Source organism: Macrotis lagotis, chromosome 1, assembly GCF_037893015.1.
Source record: "Macrotis lagotis isolate mMagLag1 chromosome 1, bilby.v1.9.chrom.fasta, whole genome shotgun sequence".
In the NCBI taxonomy this organism is placed as follows: domain Eukaryota; kingdom Metazoa; phylum Chordata; class Mammalia; order Peramelemorphia; family Peramelidae; genus Macrotis; species Macrotis lagotis.
Genome location: NC_133658.1, coordinates 897,898,302 through 897,920,474, shown reverse-complemented (window position 1 = coordinate 897,920,474; position 22,173 = coordinate 897,898,302). Strand labels below are relative to the sequence as shown.

At 48.2% G+C, this 22,173-nt stretch overlaps 2 protein-coding genes and 1 long non-coding RNA gene across 5 annotated transcripts in view; 1 reads left to right on the top strand and 2 right to left on the bottom strand.

The window, feature by feature from the left end:
- Window positions 1-10: 10 nt before the first annotated feature.
- Window positions 11-9,885, bottom strand: TMEM240 (transmembrane protein 240). The gene is made up of 4 exons (XM_074218736.1): window positions 9,787-9,885; window positions 9,302-9,408; window positions 2,791-2,999; window positions 11-669 (listed from the first exon to the last, which is right to left on the bottom strand). The coding sequence occupies exons 1-4, from the start codon at window positions 9,835-9,837 to the stop codon at window positions 521-523; spliced, it is 516 nt and encodes a 171-aa protein (XP_074074837.1). The 5' UTR covers window positions 9,838-9,885; the 3' UTR covers window positions 11-520.
- A 34-nt stretch (window positions 9,886-9,919) lies between these two features.
- On the top strand, window positions 9,920-15,940 carry LOC141509301 (uncharacterized). The gene is made up of 3 exons (XR_012474637.1): window positions 9,920-10,114; window positions 11,034-11,226; window positions 11,865-15,940. It is a non-coding gene; the product is annotated as an uncharacterized LOC141509301 (long non-coding RNA).
- Window positions 11,628-22,173, bottom strand: part of SSU72 (SSU72 homolog, RNA polymerase II CTD phosphatase) — a 43,351-nt gene continuing 32,805 nt past the window's right edge. For 2 of the 3 annotated variants that reach the window (XM_074218731.1, XM_074218733.1), the window contains exons 3-5: window positions 16,715-16,854; window positions 15,300-15,418; window positions 11,628-13,117 (exon numbers count right to left, since the gene is read on the bottom strand). In XM_074218731.1, coding sequence (XP_074074832.1) covers window positions 13,016-13,117; window positions 15,300-15,418; window positions 16,715-16,854 — 361 coding nt within the window. In that variant the 3' untranslated portion in view covers window positions 11,628-13,015. The remainder of the gene's footprint in view (window positions 13,118-15,299; window positions 15,419-16,714; window positions 16,855-22,173) is intronic. The other variant, XM_074218732.1, reaches the window with a different exon arrangement.

Sequence of the window (22,173 nt, the reverse complement as noted above, 5' to 3'; positions counted from 1 at the left end):
GCCCCTAAAAAAAAAGAGAGAAAGAGAGAGAGAGAGAGAGAGAGAGAGAGAGAGAGAGAGAGAGAGAGAGAAAAGACACAGCACCTTCTTCTGGGAGCCCCACCCAAGTGCAGGATGACCACCCAGGTTGCCAGGCAGCAGACATCCTGGGCCCAGGGGCCAGGAAAGGGCTGGGGCCCTAGAGAGGCGCTGTCCAGGGCCTGAGGGGGCAGGAGGCAGGGCCGTCCTGGGGTTGGGCTGTATAGCCCCCCTCCCCGGGGTGGGGGAAGGGTTTATAAGCAAAGATCCTTCTTACATATGTACAGAGGTCCAGTGCTGTGGCCCAAGCAGGCCAGGGTCAGGGCTAGGCTGGCTCCTGGTCCACATAGGGTGGACCCTGTCAGCTGTAGGTCCATAGGTCTTGGCCCCAGGCCCCCAGGGAATATAGCCATAGACACCGGGCAGTGTCCACCCTGTGGTCCAATGGTCTGTCCATGTGTCCCAAGTCCCTCCATGGGCTTAGCCAAGTCAGGGCAGGGGCTCAGAGGTGCCGGGGGCTAGGGTGGCCATTGTGGTAAAGCTTCTGTTTGATGTGCACCATGTTCCCTGTGGGCTCCTCATATGGCCGGTGGGGTCGTTTCCGGAAGTCCTTCAGACTACAGAATTTGGGGAGCCAGGACCATGAGTTGTCTGCAGGAAGTAAGAAGAGAGAAAAGGAAGAAGAGGGTGAAAAGAATGCAACATTCATAGACTATAACAAGCCAAAGAATGTAACATAAACAATCCATAGACTAAGAGCTAACAAACCATGGGATGAAATGTAGCAAAACACAGAAATGATATAACAAACCATAGATCATAATGTAACAAACCATGGGATATAATGTAACAAATCATAGAATGTAATGTAGCAAAACATAGCACACAAATCATAGGATGTAATGTAGTAAAGCATAGAATATGATGTAACAAATAATGGAATATAATGTAACTAGCAATATATTTAGATATAATGTAACAAACCATTGTGCTAGAGCAAACCAGTGAATGCAATGTAACACTCATAGAATATGATATAATTATTTAAGCTTCCTGAGGGGTGGGATCATTTCATGGTGTTTTTTTATATCAGTAAACAGACTGAATAAATCAAACAGATCGGTAACAGTTTGGACACGATAATTCAGTGCCTTTTGCCTGTCTGTGGAGCCAAGGTCCAAAGTCTCCCAACTGCATGCTACTCTGTCTATATTTTTTGTTAAGAACCCATTGGGCATGCGGTGGCTAGGTGGGACAGTGGATAGAGCATAGGCCCTGGAGTCAGGAGTACTTCAGTTCAAATCTGACCTCAGACACTTAATAATGACCTAGCTGTGTGGCCTTGGGCAAGCCACTTAACCCCACTGCCTTGCAAAAAAAAACCCTAAAAAAAAAAAAGAACCCACTGGGCAGTAGACCAGACCACAGGATACAGTCTACGAGCTCTTTGAGGGCAAAGATTGGTGTTTGGGGTTTCCCCCTACCACAGAGTAGGTGTTTAATCAGACTATCGGATCCCCTTGGGAGATGCCAGAGCCTGAGGATGATTTGAGCACATTCTAAAGTCAAGCCTGGGAACAATCTATCCCACTGAGGATTAAAAAGGAGACTGAGGGTACAAGGGAATGGCAAACATCTTAGAGCCAGAGACAGCTCTGGGAAGACAGTTCCTTGCTTCTCAAAGCAGACCTCCAACCCAGAAAGAAACACATCTCTGTCCCCTGCTAAGTCTCCACTCTTCAATCCCCGTGTCTCCTGAGCCTATCTCCTCATATTTCTAGCCCTTTGTTCTCTCAGTTTTCTCAGTCTCTTGGACTGGTTACAACCTAGCTTTCCAAACATTTCATATTGATCCCTATTAAATTTTCAATTTGAGCCAAACTGGCCTGCTGGTCATTTCCTATGCAGAATATGTGGTTTCCTTCCTTTCTTAGGATCCTTCAGTTCCTTTAAGCTTCACTTCAAACCTCCTTCCCTGGCAATCTTTCCAGATTCACCCACCCACCAGGTGTAAATGAGCTTTTCCCTCTATTATCTTGTATTTATCTGGTTGAATTCTATGTCCTCCAGTAGAAGTGAAGTTTCTTGAGTATAATAGAGCTAAAGATGGGAGGGGACCTTTGGAGGTGATCCAGTCCAGCCAGGTTCATTTTACAGATGAACAAACTAAGGTAGCAAATTAACAGGGCTGAGATTTGAATCCAAGTCCTTCTCTCCTTTTCAGGTGCTTTTCATTCTATGTTCTATTTTTTGTTTGTTTGTTTGTTTGTTTTTGTTAGGCTTTTGCAAGGCAAATGGGGTTAAGTGGCTTGCCCAAGGCCACACAGCTAGGTAATTATTAAGTGTCAAAGGCCGGATTTGAACCCAGTTACTCCTGACTCCAGGGCAGGTGCTTTATTCACTGTGCCACCTAGCCGCCCCTTCTGTGTTCTATTTTAATTGCCTTTCCTTTACCTAGTAAGGTGTGCCAAACACTAGAGCTGCTTAATAAGTGGCTGGGGGTCAGCTAGGTAGAACAGTGGATAGAGCACTGGCTTTGGAGTCAGGAGTACCTGAGTTCAAATCTGGCCTCCTACACTTAATAATTACCTAGCTGTGTGGCCTTGTGCAAGTCACTTCATCCTATTGCTTTGCAAAAAAACAAAAACATTAAAAAAAATTTTCTTTCGATAAGTAGTTGGTATATGGATATAAATGAGTCCCTTGAGGCCCCTGGTCACCAGCAGCTCCTCCCCAGAGAACTCTGGCCCCTCGGCCCAGCCCGGTGCTCACCAAAGCGGCGACTGGCCCTCCAGGCCCGCACGGCACAGTGCAGGACCCCATCCATCCATACCAGGAACCAGCTGATACAGAATCCCAGCAGCAGCCCCAACATCAGGTCAATCTCCTGCTTAGTCACGTTGTCTGTCACGAAGTAGTTCTCTGAGGAGTCAACCACAGACTGGTCCCCGTCGTAGGGGATGACGTAGTGGATGTGGTGCCTGAGGATGGCGGTTGGGGACAAGAGCCGCAATGAGGGATAATGGGACAGTATGAGGATTTGCCCTACCCTGATGCCAAGCTGGCCTGGCAAGGGTTCCCTGCAATCCAGTACAGGGATAATGATTTTTTTCCTGGGATAATGATCTTAATAAGGGATGGTGGGAATGGAAGGGTTGCCAATCCCCCCAAAGGTGTTCTGGCTGGGGCTCACCACAATTCAATATGGGGCTCAGGGAGAATGAGCATAAAAGGGTTGGTGGGAGTGGAAGGGTTACCAACCCCCAAAGATGACCTAGAATGAGGCTTGAGGACAAGGGCCTCATCAGGAGAAGGGCTGCATCACACCAGAAATCCTCAGCCCCCCCCCCCCACTTAGGTCAAAGGAGAAGGAAGGAGTCTTTCAGTCAGCAGAAATCTCCTTACTGTTGCCTTCCAAAACAAATGAGACCCTCCCCCCCAGCACAGAGACATCCTGCCCCATGCAGACCTCCCCCCAGCACAGAGGCTTGCATAGTGGAGAGACACTTCCTTTCAGTCTAGAGACCTCCTCAAACCAGAAAGCCCTCTCAACACAGAGATGCTCTAAGGGCAGAGCTGAGGAGCCCCCTCTGCTAACCCCAACCACGAGTGTCAGTTTTTACCTTAGATGCCCCCCACTTACCACAGTGCCTGACTCACAGAAAGTGATTAAGAAGCTACTATCCAACAGAAAAATCCTCTGCACACAGAGCTTGCTTCTAACAGAGCCATTCCCAGCAGAGTCACCCTTAGTGGCTCTGTTGCCACAAAGGCCCCTCCTTAGCAGACACCCCCCATCAGCTTGGAACAGCAAGAAGAAAATCCCTTTCCCCCCAAGAGGAGCCCAAGGGCCACCACCCCCTGGACCTTCAGGGTCAGGGACGGCATTGGGAGGCGGGGAGAGAACCAGCCCCTGCCACCCCTTGAACCCATCATGGGGGATTCAGGATTCTCAGACCCTGGAATTAATGAAGCACGAAAAACATTCAAATACTGATACCAACAAATGATGCCAAAGAAGGGATGGGAGAACCAAATGCCATGAATGGGGGAGGGGAAAGGGGGAAGCTGGGCCTGTGACAGACACACACACACACATACACACACAGAGTTACAAAACCCACATAGACAGAACAGACATAAACGACATCCATAGCTTCACATGCAAAATTGTCCACTCAGACTATAGACCCATCCCAGTTTAGCCAGCCCCATCATGGGTGGGGGGTAAGCTTTGGAGGGTAGTTGAGTCCCATATAGACACACACACAATGAGGGGTAGATAGTCACAGTCACTGAGAGTCACCCAGGTGCCAGGCACGGCCCCATGGGTGCAGCAGACTTTTGGGAGGGGGCTGGGGAGCCAGAAAGGAAGCATGGGGCTTTGGGGGAATTCTCAGAGTCACACGCCAGCTCTGAGTCATCCCCCAGCCGAGTCTTTGCTCTGCAGCCACCTAGGACTGAAGTCAAAAGAGATAGGACCTATGACGGTGACACAGAGAGCCAATGAGAACACAACCAGGACAGAACCCAAAGGGTATCACTGCAAGTGATCCACCCAGATACTCCCAGAAATGCCCCCAGGGCCAGAGGCAGCATCAGCTTCCAGGAGGGCACTGCTGGCATCTATCCTGTTCCCTCCTCTCCAGTGGCCCCCTTCTTCTCTCATTTCTGACCTCCACCCTCCTCTCCAGTCTCCCCCCACCCCCGCCCTCTATTCCAGCCTTCCCATAGTCGTGAGACCCAGGCAGGACCATGGAGCCCTTGGCAAAAGGTCTTCAACCATGGCCTCTGTGATGAACTGAAAACATCCTCAGTATGGCATTGAGGCCCCGGACCCCCATCCACTGACCAGCCCTCACAAATTTCCTATTCTAGCCAGACTAGCTTTCCATTTCTTCTCCCCTGCAATGCCTAAAACCGATATCTCTTTTTTTAACCTTTGGTTAAGAGACTTTGTTCTCCTTCATGGATCAGAGAAAAGATCAGATCAAAGCATCTGGATTCAAATCCTACCTCTGATGCTTACAGGCTGTGACCTTGGGCCCTCACTTGACCTCTCTGGGACTCAGTTTCTCCATGTGTAAAATGAGAGGGTTGGCCTGGGTGGCTTCTGAGATCCCTTTGAGCTCTCTGTCTGTAATCTAAAGCAAGGCTCATCTGTCCTTCCTTATGCAAGGCCTTTCCCGATCCTGCCAAATATGTGGAGTGATTTCTTGAACTTTCTCTAGAATTGTAATTTCTCTCCCCCCTCTCCAGATCTCTAGAACTACCAGAGGCAGCTTTGTGGCACAGTGGATATCACACCAACCCTGGTGTCAGGAGAACAGGAGTTCAAATCCAGTCAGGCACTTACTAGTTGTGTGACTCTGGGGAAGTCACATAACCCTGATTGCCTCAAAAAAAAATCTCAAACACTTCCCCCCATTGCCATCTGCTCTCCAGGCCAAACAGAATAAAGTCAACCTTTCCTCCATGTGACAGCTCTGCAAATATTTGAAAATACTGATCATGTACTCCCCCCCCCCCCCCCGCCAAAGTCTGTCACATCCCCACTTTCTCCCATGTGGTCCCAGAGCCAAAAGACAGCACTATAGATGAGGGCTAACCAAGGCTGAGGTTAGCAGGACTTCAGCCTCCTCAGTCCTGTGGCTTGGGCTTCTCGTATTGGCCTAAACGTCACACTAATGATTCCTAGTGAACTCTTGGTCCATTGAAACAAGCAGAATTTTTCATGACAATATGGAGGAGGGGACTACTTTGATTCTATGAATCTGATTATAATAATTCAGATTTCTCAGGAATCTGAGGACTTTCAAATTCTCTTCCTTTTCCCTGGGAATCCAGGCAATGCCAAAAGAGATAGAGAAAGGTCCCAGACACAATGGGAGGACCCCTGTGGAGGACTGGCAGGAATTGATATCCCCTCCCCAAATCTTTTCTTCCCCAGATTAAGTACTCTCAATTTCTCCCACTCAGAATCATAGATCATGGCCTCCAGACCCCACACAATCCTGGCCAGCCTTTTGGATACTTTTCAGCTTATAAAAGCCCTTCATAAAGTGTGGTACTGACTACTAAGAACACGGTCCTCCAGATGCTGTCTCCTTTGTTCTGGCCACTATTTGTCAAAATGCAGATTGAAATCTTGTGTGTCTGTGTGTGTGTGTGTGTGTGTGTGTGTGTGTGTGTGTGTGGTTTTGCCAATTTTTCAATACCCAACTTGCCATCAACTAATCCTCCTCACCCCCACCCCACCCCCACCCCACCCCACCCCAAGATCTTTCTCCTCTACACAAACTGTTGTTGGGCCCCACCTTCCCTCACCTTATATATGTGAAGTTGATTGTTTGAACCCAAGTATATGACTTTACATTTATCCCTAGGGAATTTTATCTTCTTAGATTCTAGTCCTTTCTCCACCCCAACCTGCCAAGAAATTTTGGTCTCAGCCTCTGAGATCTCACTATAGAAGCAAGCACCTTAGCACGTGGTCCTTTCACAGAGGAAGAAACTGAGACGCAGTATGGTCATTGTTCAGATTTGCATAAGCAGTGAAGCACAGTCAGAAAATAGAAATCAGATTCTCTGACTCCAAATCCAGAACTGTCTACTCCATCACCCCCAATTTTGTACCATTAAAAATCTGTAACTAATCACTGAATAAATTCAAAGCCAGAACTCCCAAATCACCCCCCCCCCCCTCAGCTGCAACCAGAAGTCTAACCACTCTCCAAACTGAGATCTGAACCATTAACTAAGACCCTTTTTATTGCATTCTCCAAGCCGACTCTATGGTCATCTAACCCATACCCTTCCACTGCGTCCATAGACATCCTTTCCTACAGGGAATGTCAGCTTTCAAATGAGACTTTGAAAGCCAGTGAGATTAGACATCGTTTTGCCCCCCATAGCTGAACAGGGATCAACTGACACAACTGAATCCTCAGAGGATGTGAAGTAACTTTTGTCAAGTGACTCTGAAAACAAGAGGAACTTTTGGTGAAACCTAACAGAACCCGAAGGTGCCCCAGGCGTGGCCATGATAGGGAGAAAACAAACAAGAATGGGGCCTTCCGGGAAATGTAAGGGTGGGCTGTTGTTTTCTTTTTCTTTTTTTTTTTAAGGTTTTTGCAAGGTAAATACGGTTAAGGGCTTGCCCAGGGCCACACAGCTAGATCATTATTAAGTGTGTGAGGTCGGATTTGAACTCAGGGACTCAGGACTCCTGACTCCAGGGCCGGTGCTCTATCCACTGCGCCACCTAGCCACCCATGGGCTGTTGTTTTCAAAGAAAATTGAAAGAGGGAAGAAAAGGATTGGGTCTGAGCCAAGGGATGACAATGGGGAAGCAGATGACTTATACCTTCCACCCCTGCAAGTCACCCTCAGCACCCATCCTGGCCCTTCTTCCATTCCACACTGGGAGGTCTGACCTTGCCCATTTGTTTCTGGGGAGACAGCATATCAGATTGTTATTGCCCCAAGAACTCATACTAATTGTCTCCCCTGCCAGGAGCCAAAGTCACAGATAATAGAGGTTAGGGGGCATCAGATTCACGGGTATGCACGAGTTTGTATGAACAATGTGCTTAGTCTTAGCCCCCCTAGTCTGAGATCAATTAAGAGGTCGGGCTATTCCCTATGACCATGACTGCTTTAAGGCACGGACAAAACATGCTCAGGAGGGAGTTTGCCATGGGGCCCCTCCCTAAGGGAGTGGGGAACTCAGACCTGGACCCCTTTTCCCTGCCAACAAATCTGAATTGAGATGAAGTGGGAATAGCCTCTAGAGGCCATGACCAATTTCTCACTGGACCAAACATTCTTTTTTTGCTCCATCTCAAAGGCCCTCATCGTCCCTAGTCCAGCCTATTAATCAGCCTCCTTCCTTAGAATAGCTCTCTTCCTTACCCTGCTTTCAGTGAGCTTCCTGATATCTAGTTCTCACCATGTTGCTCTGCCCAGAAACCAGGCTAGATGCCAACCTTCTCAAGCCGCCACTCAAGGAAGACCTTCCAAAGTCCGGTACCCCAATCTGGCACACCTCTTCCAGCCTCATCTCCCTCGGCTGACATCCAGCCGTCCTCCACTCCAGCCAATCAGGATCCCCAAGGGGACTCAAACGTCCCCCACCCTCACACACCCCACTGCCCAAGGAACGCTCACCTCTTTTCTCCATTTACCTCAACCCTATGCCTCATCCAAGGGCCAGCTTCAGTTCTTCCTCTCCCGAGAAGCTTCCCTGATGTCTTAGGAGCCAGAGAAAGTTCTACGCTAACCAGTACACTTCCAAGTCAGACTGTAAGCTCCCTGAGGGCTGGGGCTGAACCCCTGGCCCATGTCCCGATAAAGCAGTGACGTGATCACTGCTGAGGACCCAGAGCTAGGAGGGTCTCAGCGGTCACTTAAGCCTAAGCCTTCTATTTTACAGATGAAGAAACTGAAGCCCGGAAAAGGCAAGATGCTCAAAGACAGTTCTGACGACTGATGATGGCCAAATGTCCAGAGAGGGCTGCTTAACAGACCGGAGTCCCCCTTGTTAGCCTGGGGGCCGCCCGGCCACACATCCAGCCCCTAACCCAGCCGCGTGCTGCCAGGGGCCAGCGGTGAGAACCGACCACCAGGTCAGTGGCCGTGCCTAACTGGCACCCGAGAAGGCCAATCGTCCCTGAACAGCAACTCCAGGACCCGAGACTCCCGGCCCATAACCAAGAAGTGATCCATCGGCACCATTTGTCAGTGTTAATCACCGTCCACAACCCAGACCGGCTCCTGCGGCCTCACTGCCCCGGTCCCCAGCATCCGAAGCCCCCTCGGCCCCAGGCTGGCCCGGCCCTCGCTTCGGGCCCCCCCCCCCCCCCGGGGGACGCTGGGTGGCCGGGGCTGGCCTCCAGAGTCCCGGCAAGCGCTCCTACAAACTTCAAAGAAGGTGCTAGGCCTTCCCGGTCCCGGGCGAGCCTGGAACACAGCCGTCCTGCCCGGCCGGGAGGCGCCCCGAGCCGCGGGCGGCCAGCGGGGCGGGGAGCGCGGGGCCGGGCCGCACTCTCCCCGGGGCCCGCCGCGTCCCAGCTCACCTCGTTCAAAAAGTCCCGGGGGGAGGCGCCCTGCCGGCCCCGGCCCAGACGCCCGCCGCCCTCCCCCCGCCTCGGCCCCCGGCCCGCGGAGCCTCCACGCGCCCCCACGGGACGGTCCCGGCCCCCCCGCCCACCCCCCGGCGTGCGTCTGGGGGGGCGTCCGGAAGCTGGGGGGCGGGGGGGCCGCGGGGGGGGCGGGGGCTCACCTGCCACAGTTGCAATGACAGACGCGGTCCTCGCCCCGCAGGTGCGGGAGGATGTAGTTGTGGAATCTGTCCAGCAGCGCGTTCATGTCCATCAAGCAGGCGATGGCCTGGAAGAGCCCCGAGCCCCCCGCCCCCCGCGGCCCGGCCCGTCAGCGCCCCGCCGCCTGGGCCCCCCGGCCCCGGCCCCGGCCCCGGGCCCTGCGCAGAGACGCCTGGAGAGACGGCGGGGCCGGGGCCCGGCGCGCGCGCACTCCCACTCGCCCCCACTCGCCCGGGCACACGCGTGCACCCCCGCACACACACGCACACACGCGCGCACACACGCACACATGCACACACGCGCGCACACATGCACACACACACACACGCGCGCACACACGCACGCCCGGGGCGGGAGGGCCGGCCGCGGGGCCCGGGCGCCCGCAGGCGCACACCCAGGCCCCGGCCGCCCCCCGCCCCCGCCCCGCGCCCCGCCGCGCGCTCACCATCACTACCGACGCCCCCAGAATCATGAAGATCATCGTGTTGGCGCTCATGGGCAGCCGCGGGGCCGGCCCGGGCCCGAGCCCCCCGCGCCCGCCCCCGCCCCCGCCCCCAGGCCGCGGCGGGGGGAGCCCCGCAGAGGTCAGAGCCGCCGCCGCCGCCGCGGACGCCCTGGCGGAGCCTCTGCGTCGGGAGCGGGCGGAGCGGGCGGCGTGAGAGTGTGTGCGCGGCTGTGTGCGCCGGGCGCGTGTGCGCGCCGCAATCCCGCCGCCCCGCAACGCCCCCGGGGGCCGGCCCGCAGACGCGCGGGAGGGGAGCCCCCGGAGCCAGGTAACTCGGCCGGGCCGCCCGGGCCGTGGGGCGCTCCAGAGGGGCCACCGCGAGCGGGCCTGGGGGGCGGGGGGCTTCTCCTCCCGGGCCCGGGCCGGAGCCGCTCCTCTGCCGCCCCGGCCTCCGGAGAGGACACAGTTGCGAGGGAGGCGACCCGTCCAGGCCGGAGCGCGAGAAGGCGCCCGGAGGCTGGCCCCGGCCCCGCTGCCCCCGGGCTGGGCCACTGCCCCCGGCCCCGCTGACCCCGGCCCCGGCTGCCCCCAGGCTGGGCCACTGCCCCCGGCCCCGCTGCCCCCGGACCCGGCTGCCCCCCTCCCCGGTCTGGCCGCTGCCCCCGGCCCCCGCTGTCCCCAGGCCGGGCCGCTGCCCCGGCCCCCGTTGCCCCCGGGCTGGGCCACTGCCCCCGGCCCCGCTGCCCCCGGACCCGGCTGCCCCCAGGCTGGGCCACTGCCCCCGGCCCCGCTGCCCCCGGACCCGGCTGCCCCCCTCCCGGGTCTGGCCGCTGCCCCCGGCCCCCGCTGTCCCCAGGCCGGGCCGCTGCCCCCGGCCCCCGTTGCCCCCAGGCCGGGCCACTGCCCTCCCAGCCCCCGCTGCCCCCGGCCCCGCTGCCCCTCCCCCCGGTCTGGCCGCTGTCCCCGGCCCCGCTGCCCCCCGGTCCGGCCACTGCTCCCCAGCCCCCGCTGCCCCCAGGCCGGGCCAATGCTCCCTGGCCCCCAGCCCCCACTGCCCCCAGGCTGGGCCACTGCTCCCGGCCCCGCTGTTCCCAGGGCAGGCCGCTGCCCCCCAGCCCCGCTGCCCCCCCCCCCCCGTCTGGCCGCTGTCCCCGGCCCCCGCTGCCCCCCGGCCCCCGCTGTCCCCAGGCCGGGCCGCTGCCCCCAGCCTCTTCACTGTCATTGTTTCTCCCTTCTGTCCGGGTCAGTAAGGCGGTCGGAGCCCACCCTGCCTCCCCTGATGCACCGGACCCTCCCCGGCCTTCCTGGGGGAGAGCAGAGGGCAGACCCCCCCGGCTGAGGGCAGGACTGGACGGGCCGCGTCTCTACCGCTGGAACAAAGGCCCACGGAAAGGGGAGACCCGAAGTTCTCCAACTGCACGAAGCCAGCGGGAGCAGGAGGTACAGTGGGGGCAAAGCCGGCGGACCGCAGCGGGAGGGGCAGGACCCAACCCTCAGGACAGACCTGGGGATCCCCCCTGCTGCCCCAGCCGGTTGGCCTCATGCCCTCCCAAGGGCAGACACTGGCCCAAGGCCCAATCCTGGAGCAGGGACACAAGACCTCTTGGGGAGCAGGAGCTGGGCCAGGCAGGGGAGCGGGGAGGAAAGTCCTGAGAAGCGCTCCTAGCAGGCAAGATCAGGGTCAGCTGCCCCCCTCCTCAAGTCTATGGCTTCACTTTAGACTCCCAAGCATCGTCAATTAAGATTCTCTTCTTAGCCCAATGCTAAAAAAGGCAGAAAGGCAAGGCAGGGCAACAGTCCTCCCAGTGGCTTCAGAGCGCTTCAATAAAAAGCCACAGGCATATTATTTATTTAATTTATTAAGTCAGGAATCCATTACCCCAAGAGGTAACACAGGCTGACACTATAAACAGGAAAATAGGTGAGCTTGTGTTGGACAGATCCGGCGAGGGCTATAGAGGAAGACAAGGCCTTCTGAGACTCAATCCTAGATCTGGGGGAGGTGGGTGCCGAAGACATGACCGCCATCCCCTTCCTTCCATGGCTCTTCAGCAAACTACTCACGTTCTCTTCTGCAGGCTTCGGAAGAACTGGGGAGTCAAACCCCATCGTGGACCAGACCCGAATGGGTAGAGCACCAGAGCTGTTGAATCAAGGCCATCCTCCTGACTTGTGTGGTTTTCAGTAAATTCTCCTACTCCTCATCCAGCATGAGGGGAGCATCTTTATAGCTCCGAGCAGCAAATAGGTTATATACAAAAAAAAGTGAAACGACCCGCAGCCAGAACAAAGTGAACAGAGCTGCCGATCTGTGCCCCTCCAATTTTGAGGTGCTGAAACTTTTGCGGAACAGGCAACCCAACCTGAATGGGGGCTCCTCCGGCTGGGAAGACTCTCTTAAGAGTCATAAAAACAAAGAAACCTTCTGGGAATTTGTTACCTTTTATTTTAACCTAAGAAAAAAACCCCAAAATCAACCACAATAAGGTTTGCTTAGAGTCTGTAACGAACTTCCTAGCACACCAGGACCAGATTTGTCCAACAATAACATCAGCAACATTTCTGAGCGAAGAGGCGGGCATCGTGAGGAAGGCCAGGGTCCCTGGGGATGTTTGAAGGCCAACCATGGCCGGTCAGAATGGTGGCTTTGCTGCTGTGCCCCTGTCAAGATTCCTTTTTCAGAACTGATACTGAATCCAGGCTTTCCATCAACAACCTCCCCTTTAGTGCAACATGTGGATCCAGGTTCAGAAAAAGGGAGCAATTAGCCCTTTTGTTTTGACGGCAGAGGACAGCGCCAAGTCCAAACCTATTAAGATATACTCCATTGTTTCTTTCAAGTCTTTGTATACTCCAGCCAATTACAGTAAAGAAAAATGCACAACTAAAGAAATAAGCTGGAATAAAATACAACATAAACCTTTTTTCATTAAAAAAATCATTATAATATCCCACTTACATAACAAGGAAAAGTGGGATAGAAAAAAAAACTTGATTTTTTCATATGGCCTTTATGCATCGCTCTCTTCTCATTTTATATGTACAATTTATTTGGGTAATACTGCCTCCTTCTGGCAGAATACCTGAAAGTAAAAGCAAACACCGTGAAGGGCAAAAGTATTAACAAAAGGAAGATTCGAAGGTGGTCTTCAGGGAGAGTAGGGAATAGTGAGAAAACTTGACCCACATGCTTCATTCAGCTCCCAGGCCTGGGAAACCAGGACAGGCATCAGTAAAAACAGACCGTATGGAGGAAAGTTCTGCTACTTTTCTCCTCAAATTCCTGTAACAGCTCATCTATCTCATTCTCCATATCTTCTGTGTGTTGAATCTAAAGGAAAGAAAAAAATAGGCACATGTGCCATCTTTAGAGAGAAGCTGGAGACTGAGGGCAGGGACATGGGGCAGGCAGACAGGAGCAGGAGGAGCTTTGGGGGCTGAGTTTGGTGGTCCTCCCTTGGGCATGCACCCCCACCCACCCACTTAGTGGGGAGCATAATGGATGGGTCCTGAGCCAGCATGGACCAGTTTACAAGCCTGGAGTCAAACACTGAGAAGGATGGATTCAAGTTTTTTTCTCATGTACTTGGATCCTCCTTGTTCTAAAGGCAGAGGGGAAGAAGGTCCTAGGTATTCAAATGATGCAGAGGTGGGGGAGGGGTCTCTGCCCTGTCCCTCAGGTACCCTACACCTGTGGTGTGCATTTGTGCATTTCCTCTGGGAGCAGGGAGGCCCTCGAAAACTATACTTCTGACAGGGAGCTACAAATCATCCATCAGACAAAAATTCTACCAGCTCAGTGGGGTAATCTACTTGTCTCCAAATATTAAATAGACATCATTTCCTGACCACTGGTTAGCCAAGTGAGGAGAGCAGCAGCAGTTTCAGGCAAAGCTCTGCAGACCCCATAGGATCCTCTGCAGCTTTCAAAGGCAGGAGGCTTTATTTAAGGTCGGAGGAGGACAAGGACCATGTTGAGGTCCAACCTGGAGGCCACAAGGGATCCTAAGGCAACTCTTCCATCAATCTATCCAAAACTGATTTGCACTATTTTCTGCAAAGTGTCAACTTGACAGGGCTTAACACATGTGCAGGAAGACCAAGGAAACGACTATCTCCTTCCTTATCCTGTCCCCTTTCATTACTGCAGCTTTGCTTTCTAGGATCTTCTGTGGAACAAACAGAATCCAACTGGAGGTTTTAAGTTTCTGGAACAAAGTACCATAAATAGTAAGATGAACACCTGCCAAGACCCAAAATGGTTTATATGTCCCTTTAGAAAATGGAAAACTGTGTGATATCCCCATTTAAGACAAATGTCTGAATCCTATCAGAAACCTCAAATGTTCCTTGAAGAATCTGGTTCCATGGAGATGACCAGCAGCAGGTAGGCCCACACTGTTCTAACATCTAACTTAAGTGTGTGGGTGAGAAATCCTTGATCTAGAAACACAGCAGAAAGGAAAAATAGGGCTTTTTTAGCAACAACTTTTATCTATTCAGGGGAAGACAGTTGGGACAGGCAGAAAACATTTCTACTGCTTCACGATTCCAAAGAGCTGGGGAGAAAGGCAGCAAAGTGAGACAAAGTTTCCATTGTTCCTGCATTGAAAGGGAACTTCTTTTTTTAGTTCAGGTAAGGCCTTAGTGGACAGACAAGTAGCTGGTAAGACCCAATTTCTTTTACAAAGTCAGAAATAGAGAGAGTCCATGGAAAGGTGACATTGTGATATAATAGTTGATCTTGGATATAGAAAATGATCCAACTTCAAGTCCTGTCCCAACACTAGGCAAGTCACTAAACCCCAAGTGGCCCTAAACAACTCCTTAAGAGAAACAAGTTGTGAATTAGAGAAAGAATTCTCCATACTGGGGGATCCCCCATGCTAATGACATCACAGATCTGGACAAAAACAAAAGATAAAAGAAATACACAAATTGTACTTCTGCGCATTGGCTCAACCACAAAAAAGCAAATTCTACAATCTGAACACTATGTATGATGGAATGATTTGTACACATTAGAGACTAATCTGGTCTTTTAACCTTCTTTGGCAAACACTTGTAAAGAGAAGAAAGATTTCCTACTCTCCCAGGAAAAAACATGAAGCTCTATTAATGACTGAATTGGTTCCAATCTCAGTCAGAGACTGGATGTGTGAAGCATGAATATGCAGGTGTAGATTTTGTTTCTAATACTCTAACGATTTGTTCATTACAAGAACTGGGTACCACACCGAGAAACTGCAAATAAATGTGAACATGAAATTTTCTTATTAAAAAGTAACAAGTATCCTCTTGATCCCTAACCTGTCAAGTGACAGGTTTTTGCTAATTGTTTCATGTCCTATTCAAGACACTATCCTAAATTTATTTGGTCCCATCTCTCCCCGCCTGCTGTCTGAACATACTAAAGATGAATGAACCTCTTGGAAAATGGGAATGAGAGATCTGGGAAAAACAGATCCTGGAAATTGAGGACCCAATCAGATCCAAGCTCAAAAAACACTTACACACTGACAGAGTTCACAAATGAGAAAAGCTCCTAGAGTGGCTTCTTCGTGGTTGTCCTGAATGTCCACATTAATCACGTGCACCGGCTGGCAGGTCTCTTGTTCTCTTGAATTCAAATCTGGTTGGGAACACAATGATGTAGAAGTCTTAGAACATTCAAGATGTCCAAGGAAACAGGAAAGGCTGGAGCAGTGCAAATTCTCCAAGGACAAAGCAGAGAACGGCTTTCGATCAAGCACCAACTCATCTGGCAGGTTCTTGTCCAAGGCTTCCTGCGCTCTGCACCAGGTCCTCCTGCCCTACAGGGGAGTACTGCATACCAAGCCACTTTCCACATAGAACCCTTCTCTCTTTCCAGGCCACCTCTGCTTCCTGAATCCTCATATGCATGTCCAAGAATCACTCTTTCTCTAAAAAGGGATCCAGGAAATTAGATGTGATCTCAAGGGTTCAGGACATATGAAGGACTGGGGGTGGGGAGGGGAGAACTTGGAGAAACTTTATGTGCTTCCTCAAGAATGAGGAGCACAAACCTCTCTGATATTGTGCTTTACAAATGCAGCTGAAAGACCAGGGTACCACAATGATAATAGTATAGATGACGAGGTTTCATCAATTAAATACCAAATTTCACTGTTTATCTGCTAAGTTTCTAAGGATGATTCAACTCCCACATCCTCCATTCATACCATAAAAATCTCATTCCCCTTAAAAACTGTGGAGCTGGTAATTTTCTGGGTGACAAAAAGAACACTCCCGATGGGTCAAGACTGTGCTCAGTCCAATTTAAATGTAGCCATTTTGTATTCTCTAGGAAAAAGAATACTCATACCAAATAGGGTTGGTAAATTCTCAATTCATTTGGGTTTAATGACGAAGTGTTAGAGGGTTATATGCGGATTTCATTTGTCTGGTACCATTAGTTGCAGAGGCTGAAACTGTGCTATGGATGACTTAGCTACCCTTCATCCATTCTTTCTCTTTCCGTAGCACAACTAGTAAAGAACACTGAATCTTAGCAGTAGGAACTATGAAATCTCATCATTAGAACTCAGGATGGAGGCAGACAAACTGATCTCAAACCTGCCTCTCTGGAACCAAAAGCACTTCTCCCGTGCTATAACTGGTAGTTATTATAAACAGGTAGTTTATAACAAGACTGAGAAAATGCTGCAAATTGACTCTAATTGGGAGAGTAGGACAGAAAATAATGAAACACAATGATAGTTAAGTCTTTCAAATAGTCAAAGGAACAAATGAGGTCACTTTGTCTTCTATTTTTTCCCTTCTACTGAGATATTACATTATATTAATATTCTTCCTTAATATTCTTCTTTCCTTAAGAAAGTGATTTTGCTTATAACCAAGAACATGTCAAATTAATGATCTGTGAAACAAGTGTTAATAGTCTTACCTTCTACTACCTGGTCATAGACTCTCTCTTCACAGGTAAGGATGAGATCAAACAAATCTTTACAGTTCTGGAATCTTTCTGGTCGGGGCTTGATTCTCTTATTTCGGTCCAGCATGTGCAAAATACCATTCTGTGTATAGCTAAGTGACTAAAGTTAAGGAACTCAGAATGAACAACTTCACTGCTTCCCTCCTTTGCCCTTTATTTTCCTTTTAATAGATCTCATTGGCCTAATTTTAAGTTACTTTCACATTTAAGCAGAGCACAGAACTTTTAGTGCATGTACAAAACACACTCTTCAAGCATTAATAATTCTTCAAGCATTAATAATTCTCCTCAGTCAATACCAATCTCTCTACCCACAAGTCCTAAGTCACACTTCATCCCAAAACCATCAATGCTTTCCCTCCAATGGAAGAAAAGTCTTCCTAAGTACAAACCCTAGGCATTTCTGAAGTGGCTACAGGGAAACAAATGATGTGACAGTCAATTTCCTGCATGGGCAGACCCCAGGCACACACTTCCTCCCTAACAATGAAAAGGGTCACTTTCCTTCTTAGGGTCTCCATTTCTTCATATATAAAATGAGGGAATTGGACTAGCTGGGCTCGCAACTCTCTCCCAGGTATGATCTTAAGGCAGTTATGACACCTTGCTGCAATCAATCTTTCCTACTTAAAATTTTCTCATAACTCTGCCTGGTCATTCATGGAAAGCCTAAAGAATATAGGCATCCTGGGTTTACATCTTACCTTCAGACACCTGACAAGCTATGTGACCATAGGCCAAGCAAATAGCTTAACATTCAGAGACTCAAATGGGGGTAATACCGATCTATCTAAAAAGTTGTCATAAATAAAAGTGTTCTGAAAACCAAGCATGAGACATCGTGGTGAATCATGAATATGAAGATTTCTGTAGCTCAGATATGAAACATTCCTCAGAATGCAGGGGTGGTTCTCTGCCTTGTCCTTTCCAGATTGGAAAATACCCATCCATCCTCCATATTGATTTTGAAGGATGTCACCTTTTAAATGATTACTAGAATTCATTCTAAGAGGAAGGTTCAAACAAGTTTTGCCATGAGATAAGCGATGAATTTCTATCAATCTACTTTCAAATTAGTTTTTTGAAAAAAAGTTCCTTTTTGACATCATAGAGATACTACCACCTTTCAGTTTGTGCTGCACAGCCATCTGAAGGGACTTTGTGTGTGTCCCCTGGCACACAACCTAGATCCCAGCAACCTCTTTTCCAGAAAGCATACAGACCTAGTTTCTTTAAGCCATGCCATGAAGACAAAACTATTTCCCTAAAGCATCCTGTTTTGCTAATTTTTTTTTTCCTTCACTGAATCTTCAGGAACCAATGCAGAGTCCTAGATTAAGGGTCATGGTGCCATTTTGGCAGAGAATAAAAACATCAACTCTTTTTCAGAAAACTTTTTAAACACATGAAAAATAAAGTTAGAGGAAATCAAGTATGTAGTAAGAAAACATTTTTTAAAACCAGTTCACATAATTTACAAGTTAAGTAGTTTGAGGCAGGGTTGAATCAAATTCTCCTGGTCATGAAAAAGGTGACATGCCCTAGGGTACACAGTAGGCATTCCAAATTTGCTGAAATGAATTCCTGGAAACTGGATTCCAAATATGATTATCCCATTAGTAAATTAAAGTCATCAGAGAATGTTTTAAGGCAATATTTCATCTGTAGTGAAGATTTAAAGGGGAAAATTTTAATGCTAGAGAGACAGGAAAGACAAGGTACAGGGAAGGATTATGTTGAATTAAAGGCAAAATTTGAGGAGCAAATAGAATGTGAAAACCCTAAAAAAGCTAAATGAGATTTTGAAATAAAAAGCTTAAAAAACAAAGGACAATTTTTAACCAAGCATACACTGGTTCTACTGATGTATATCTTGAAGACTACACAAAATAAGAGTTCCTATTTTTTCGTTAAGTAGAAAAGTTGTAATTTAGGAATGCCTGAAAATGGGGGTTCAAGGGCAAAAGAAATAACTTCAAGCACCTGCCTTTTAAGCAAGAGACCACAACCAGCTCCTTAGAACAGACATAAAATACTGGGAAGAGAAATTATCTCCAGGGTTTGAGGAACCAATTTACATTTCAATTCTTCCATTTTCTTGTGCAATGAAGACAGCTTCTGGAAAAAGAGGATCTGAAGAAAACTTAGTAATCTACATATAAGTCACTTAGAAAGTTACAAACTCATCACTAATTCTGCTTTTAGAGAAAGGGATTGTATTTTTTTAGGAAAAGTAATGTAGAAATTCTTTTCTCCCTGAATCTTAGGTGTCATACTAATTTTTAAAAATTGATTCACAATGATATTGAATCAAATTGTCATATTCAAGAATAATTAACAAAGTGACTTTTGAAATAAACTTTAATAGCCAAGTTAGGCTCTCACCTGAAACAATCTTGGGTACATTTTTGCTGTTTAACCACAGGCCCTCTTCACCCTTTCAGCAGTTGATCTGTGGTCAGATGCAGAAAATTTCACTATTTTATCAGAATAGTACCAGTATCAGAAAAAATACTCTAGAACAACACATTGTATGAGAAGAGGTTGGAATTTTTGTGAGTTAGGAGAAAAGGGGACAGTGAGTGTAAAGACCAGGAAGGAGTTTGCTTCTGTTATCTCTGATCCTCAGCCAAAGAGGCATAAGCTGGGGCTGTCTCTGAATAGCCTTCCAGGTCAGTTCCCCAAATCTCACTCAGATTGTTCTGCTGAAGCAAATGCTTGCCTCATTCGGGAGGCAGCAGTTCAGTTCACATCCCCACCAAGGCCCTGGCGCCACAAGGAGGTGCCATTCTATATTTTAAATACAGCAGGTTCAGGGGAAGTATGCCTCTAACAAGACACTAGCTTAGCAAAATCAATTTGGTTTTGGTCCCAAAGTTAAATCAGAAGATTCCCTCCTGGCCCTTTCATCATCCAGCTCTCAAAAAACCACCCTTAAACAGCAGCAGCAAGGCCATATTATTTGATTGCTGTTTTGTTAAGTTTTCTTACTCCACCCCTATTCTTAGAGATATACAATATCAATAAATTAAATTATTTCTTTGCTTTTTAAAGATTTCTTGACACCTTTTATAAAAAGAAACAGTCTGGAATATCATAAAACCAGATGTAGAGCTCACCAATTTCAATTTCACTATGTTAGGTTTATCATCTTGCTTTTCCCATTATAAATTTCAAAATTTTTTTAGAAGTTTAGAGGATGGTGGAAATTGTACATTCAGATAAGTTACAAACTGAAATCCATTCTGGATAAATGAAGGCCTCTCTAAAATGTAAGCTTTCTATGTTTTCAGATATGTTTTCAGAAAAGTAGACATACTTCCTAACACTGATTCTCTCATAGTTAGGTAAAGTTACTAAGGAGGAAAAATAATTGGCCTTCATATGCAAAAATCAAGCTAAATGATACCTTGTCACCAGGGAAACTCGGTAAGGTTTTCCTAGTGGAAAGCCTCCTAATGGAGGCTTCAAAACGGAACCAATTTACTGGTTCAAAAGGAATCAAATCCAATACTCAGCTCAGCAATACTTGGACCATCTGAAACAGGAACTTATAAAGACAGGACTCATTTTTATTCACCCATGTTTACACTGCCACTAACCAAAGCATACAATTACCTAAAAGGTAGCCACTAGGGAATCACATTATAGTCTGAGACCTTGAATAAAGTTCTGTTACAATCCTTTATAAACTCTTCTAGTACTATTTCTCCCCATCCCCAAATTCTTAACAGATCAGTAAGGATTGGTAGGGATGAGTTATTTTTAAGTTCTATAAAATGTCAATTTTTTTTAAAAAAGTGAAACATGTAATTAAGGAAAAAACTTCCAGTTTTGTGATTCAAAGAGGAAGCCTAGTTTAGTATGTACAATCAAGATAACTGGCTTCTTAGGACTACTTTCTGAGCAAGTGCTAAAGGTTATGATGTTTTTAACTTAGATTGGAACACTGAAAAGTCTCTCTCTCTAAAGGCCATTATGCTTTCCTAATCCCACCCTTCACTCCCCAAAACCCACCCCCATCCTTTCCCCCCACCCCCAACACACTTTAAAGCTGACCAATTTGATTTCTAGGGACATAGAAAAGAAACATTTAAATCTCATTTCAAACCACAAGGGGACAGCAGAAATACTAGGTGAAGGAAGACAAGGAATATTAGGATAATTTGGCTATATAATAAGGCAAATTCTTTATTAAAAGTAAGCTTATATCTTAATTTGAAATGAAACTTCTGTTTGGTGATAAGGTACAGAAAATACAAGAGTCAGGCACAGGAGATCACATTTTACTAGCCTGAAATACTTCTGAATAACAAAATTCAAACAATCCCTTAGTTTGGGGGGGGGGCACTGCAGAAGGGCTTTCAATGAAAGGTTACATTAGCATGGATATAGCTTTGTCTATCAGTGTTTAGGATAAATAAAAATTTTCAATGGAGAATTTCCAAATAAAGAAAAGGAGAGGGGTGGCTGGGTGGCATAGTGGATAAAGCACTGGCCTTGGAGTCAGGAGTACTGGAGTTCAAATCCGGTCTCAGACACTTAATAATTACCTAGCTGTGTGGCCTTGGGCAAGCCACTTAACCCCATTTGCCTTGCAAAAACCTAAAAGAAAAAAAAGAAAAAGAAAAGGAGAAGGGAATCTCTTTTTCCCAAGCTAATTAATCTTGACTCTGGCAATAGCCAGCAGTGTGATGATAGTGTCCTTATCAGTAAAAGAATAACAATTTGGAATCTCACAAGGTTGTTAAGCTGAAAAACAACTTTTTTTTTTTAAAAGCAAAGTAATGGAAGGAACGCTAAAATGTCTTACGATTTTAAAACTTTGAAAGCAGGAGACAGACATCTGTACCTATTTTTCTCTTTAGAAGGTTAATAGAAAAGTATCTAAAAAGTCTGACCATGTCACCAAGAGCCAAATTAAAATTCAAGTACAGTTTTGAGTTATTTAAAAACATTTTATTCAACGTTAGCAAGAGTGACAGAGCAGCATGCAACAAAAAGGACCCCTGGAGCCCAAGGTACTGCAAAATGTATCAAGGTTAGAAAAACCAAGTGGAGCCCTCAAAGGCAAACTTTCCAGCACCAGCATCTGGGCTGGGATCTAAATACCTAAAGCTTAGTAACTACCCTGGAATTCTGAGACCTTCACAGCACCACTAGAGTCTGGGACCCTTCTTATCACCAACATATAAACCTACTTGGAGTAAGATCTCAGTGTCTAAAGGCCCAGGGGGAAAAAAGGAACAAAAAGAGGGTATCCCTAATCTGGAAAATATTTTAAGCCCATAAAACTTAAATTGGACCCATGCTAAATAAATTCAGAAAAAAATCAGGAACTTCCTCAAGGAGTAAGGATCAATAGAGGAAGCCCATAGAATCATATCATGAATCAGTCACATTTTATAAAA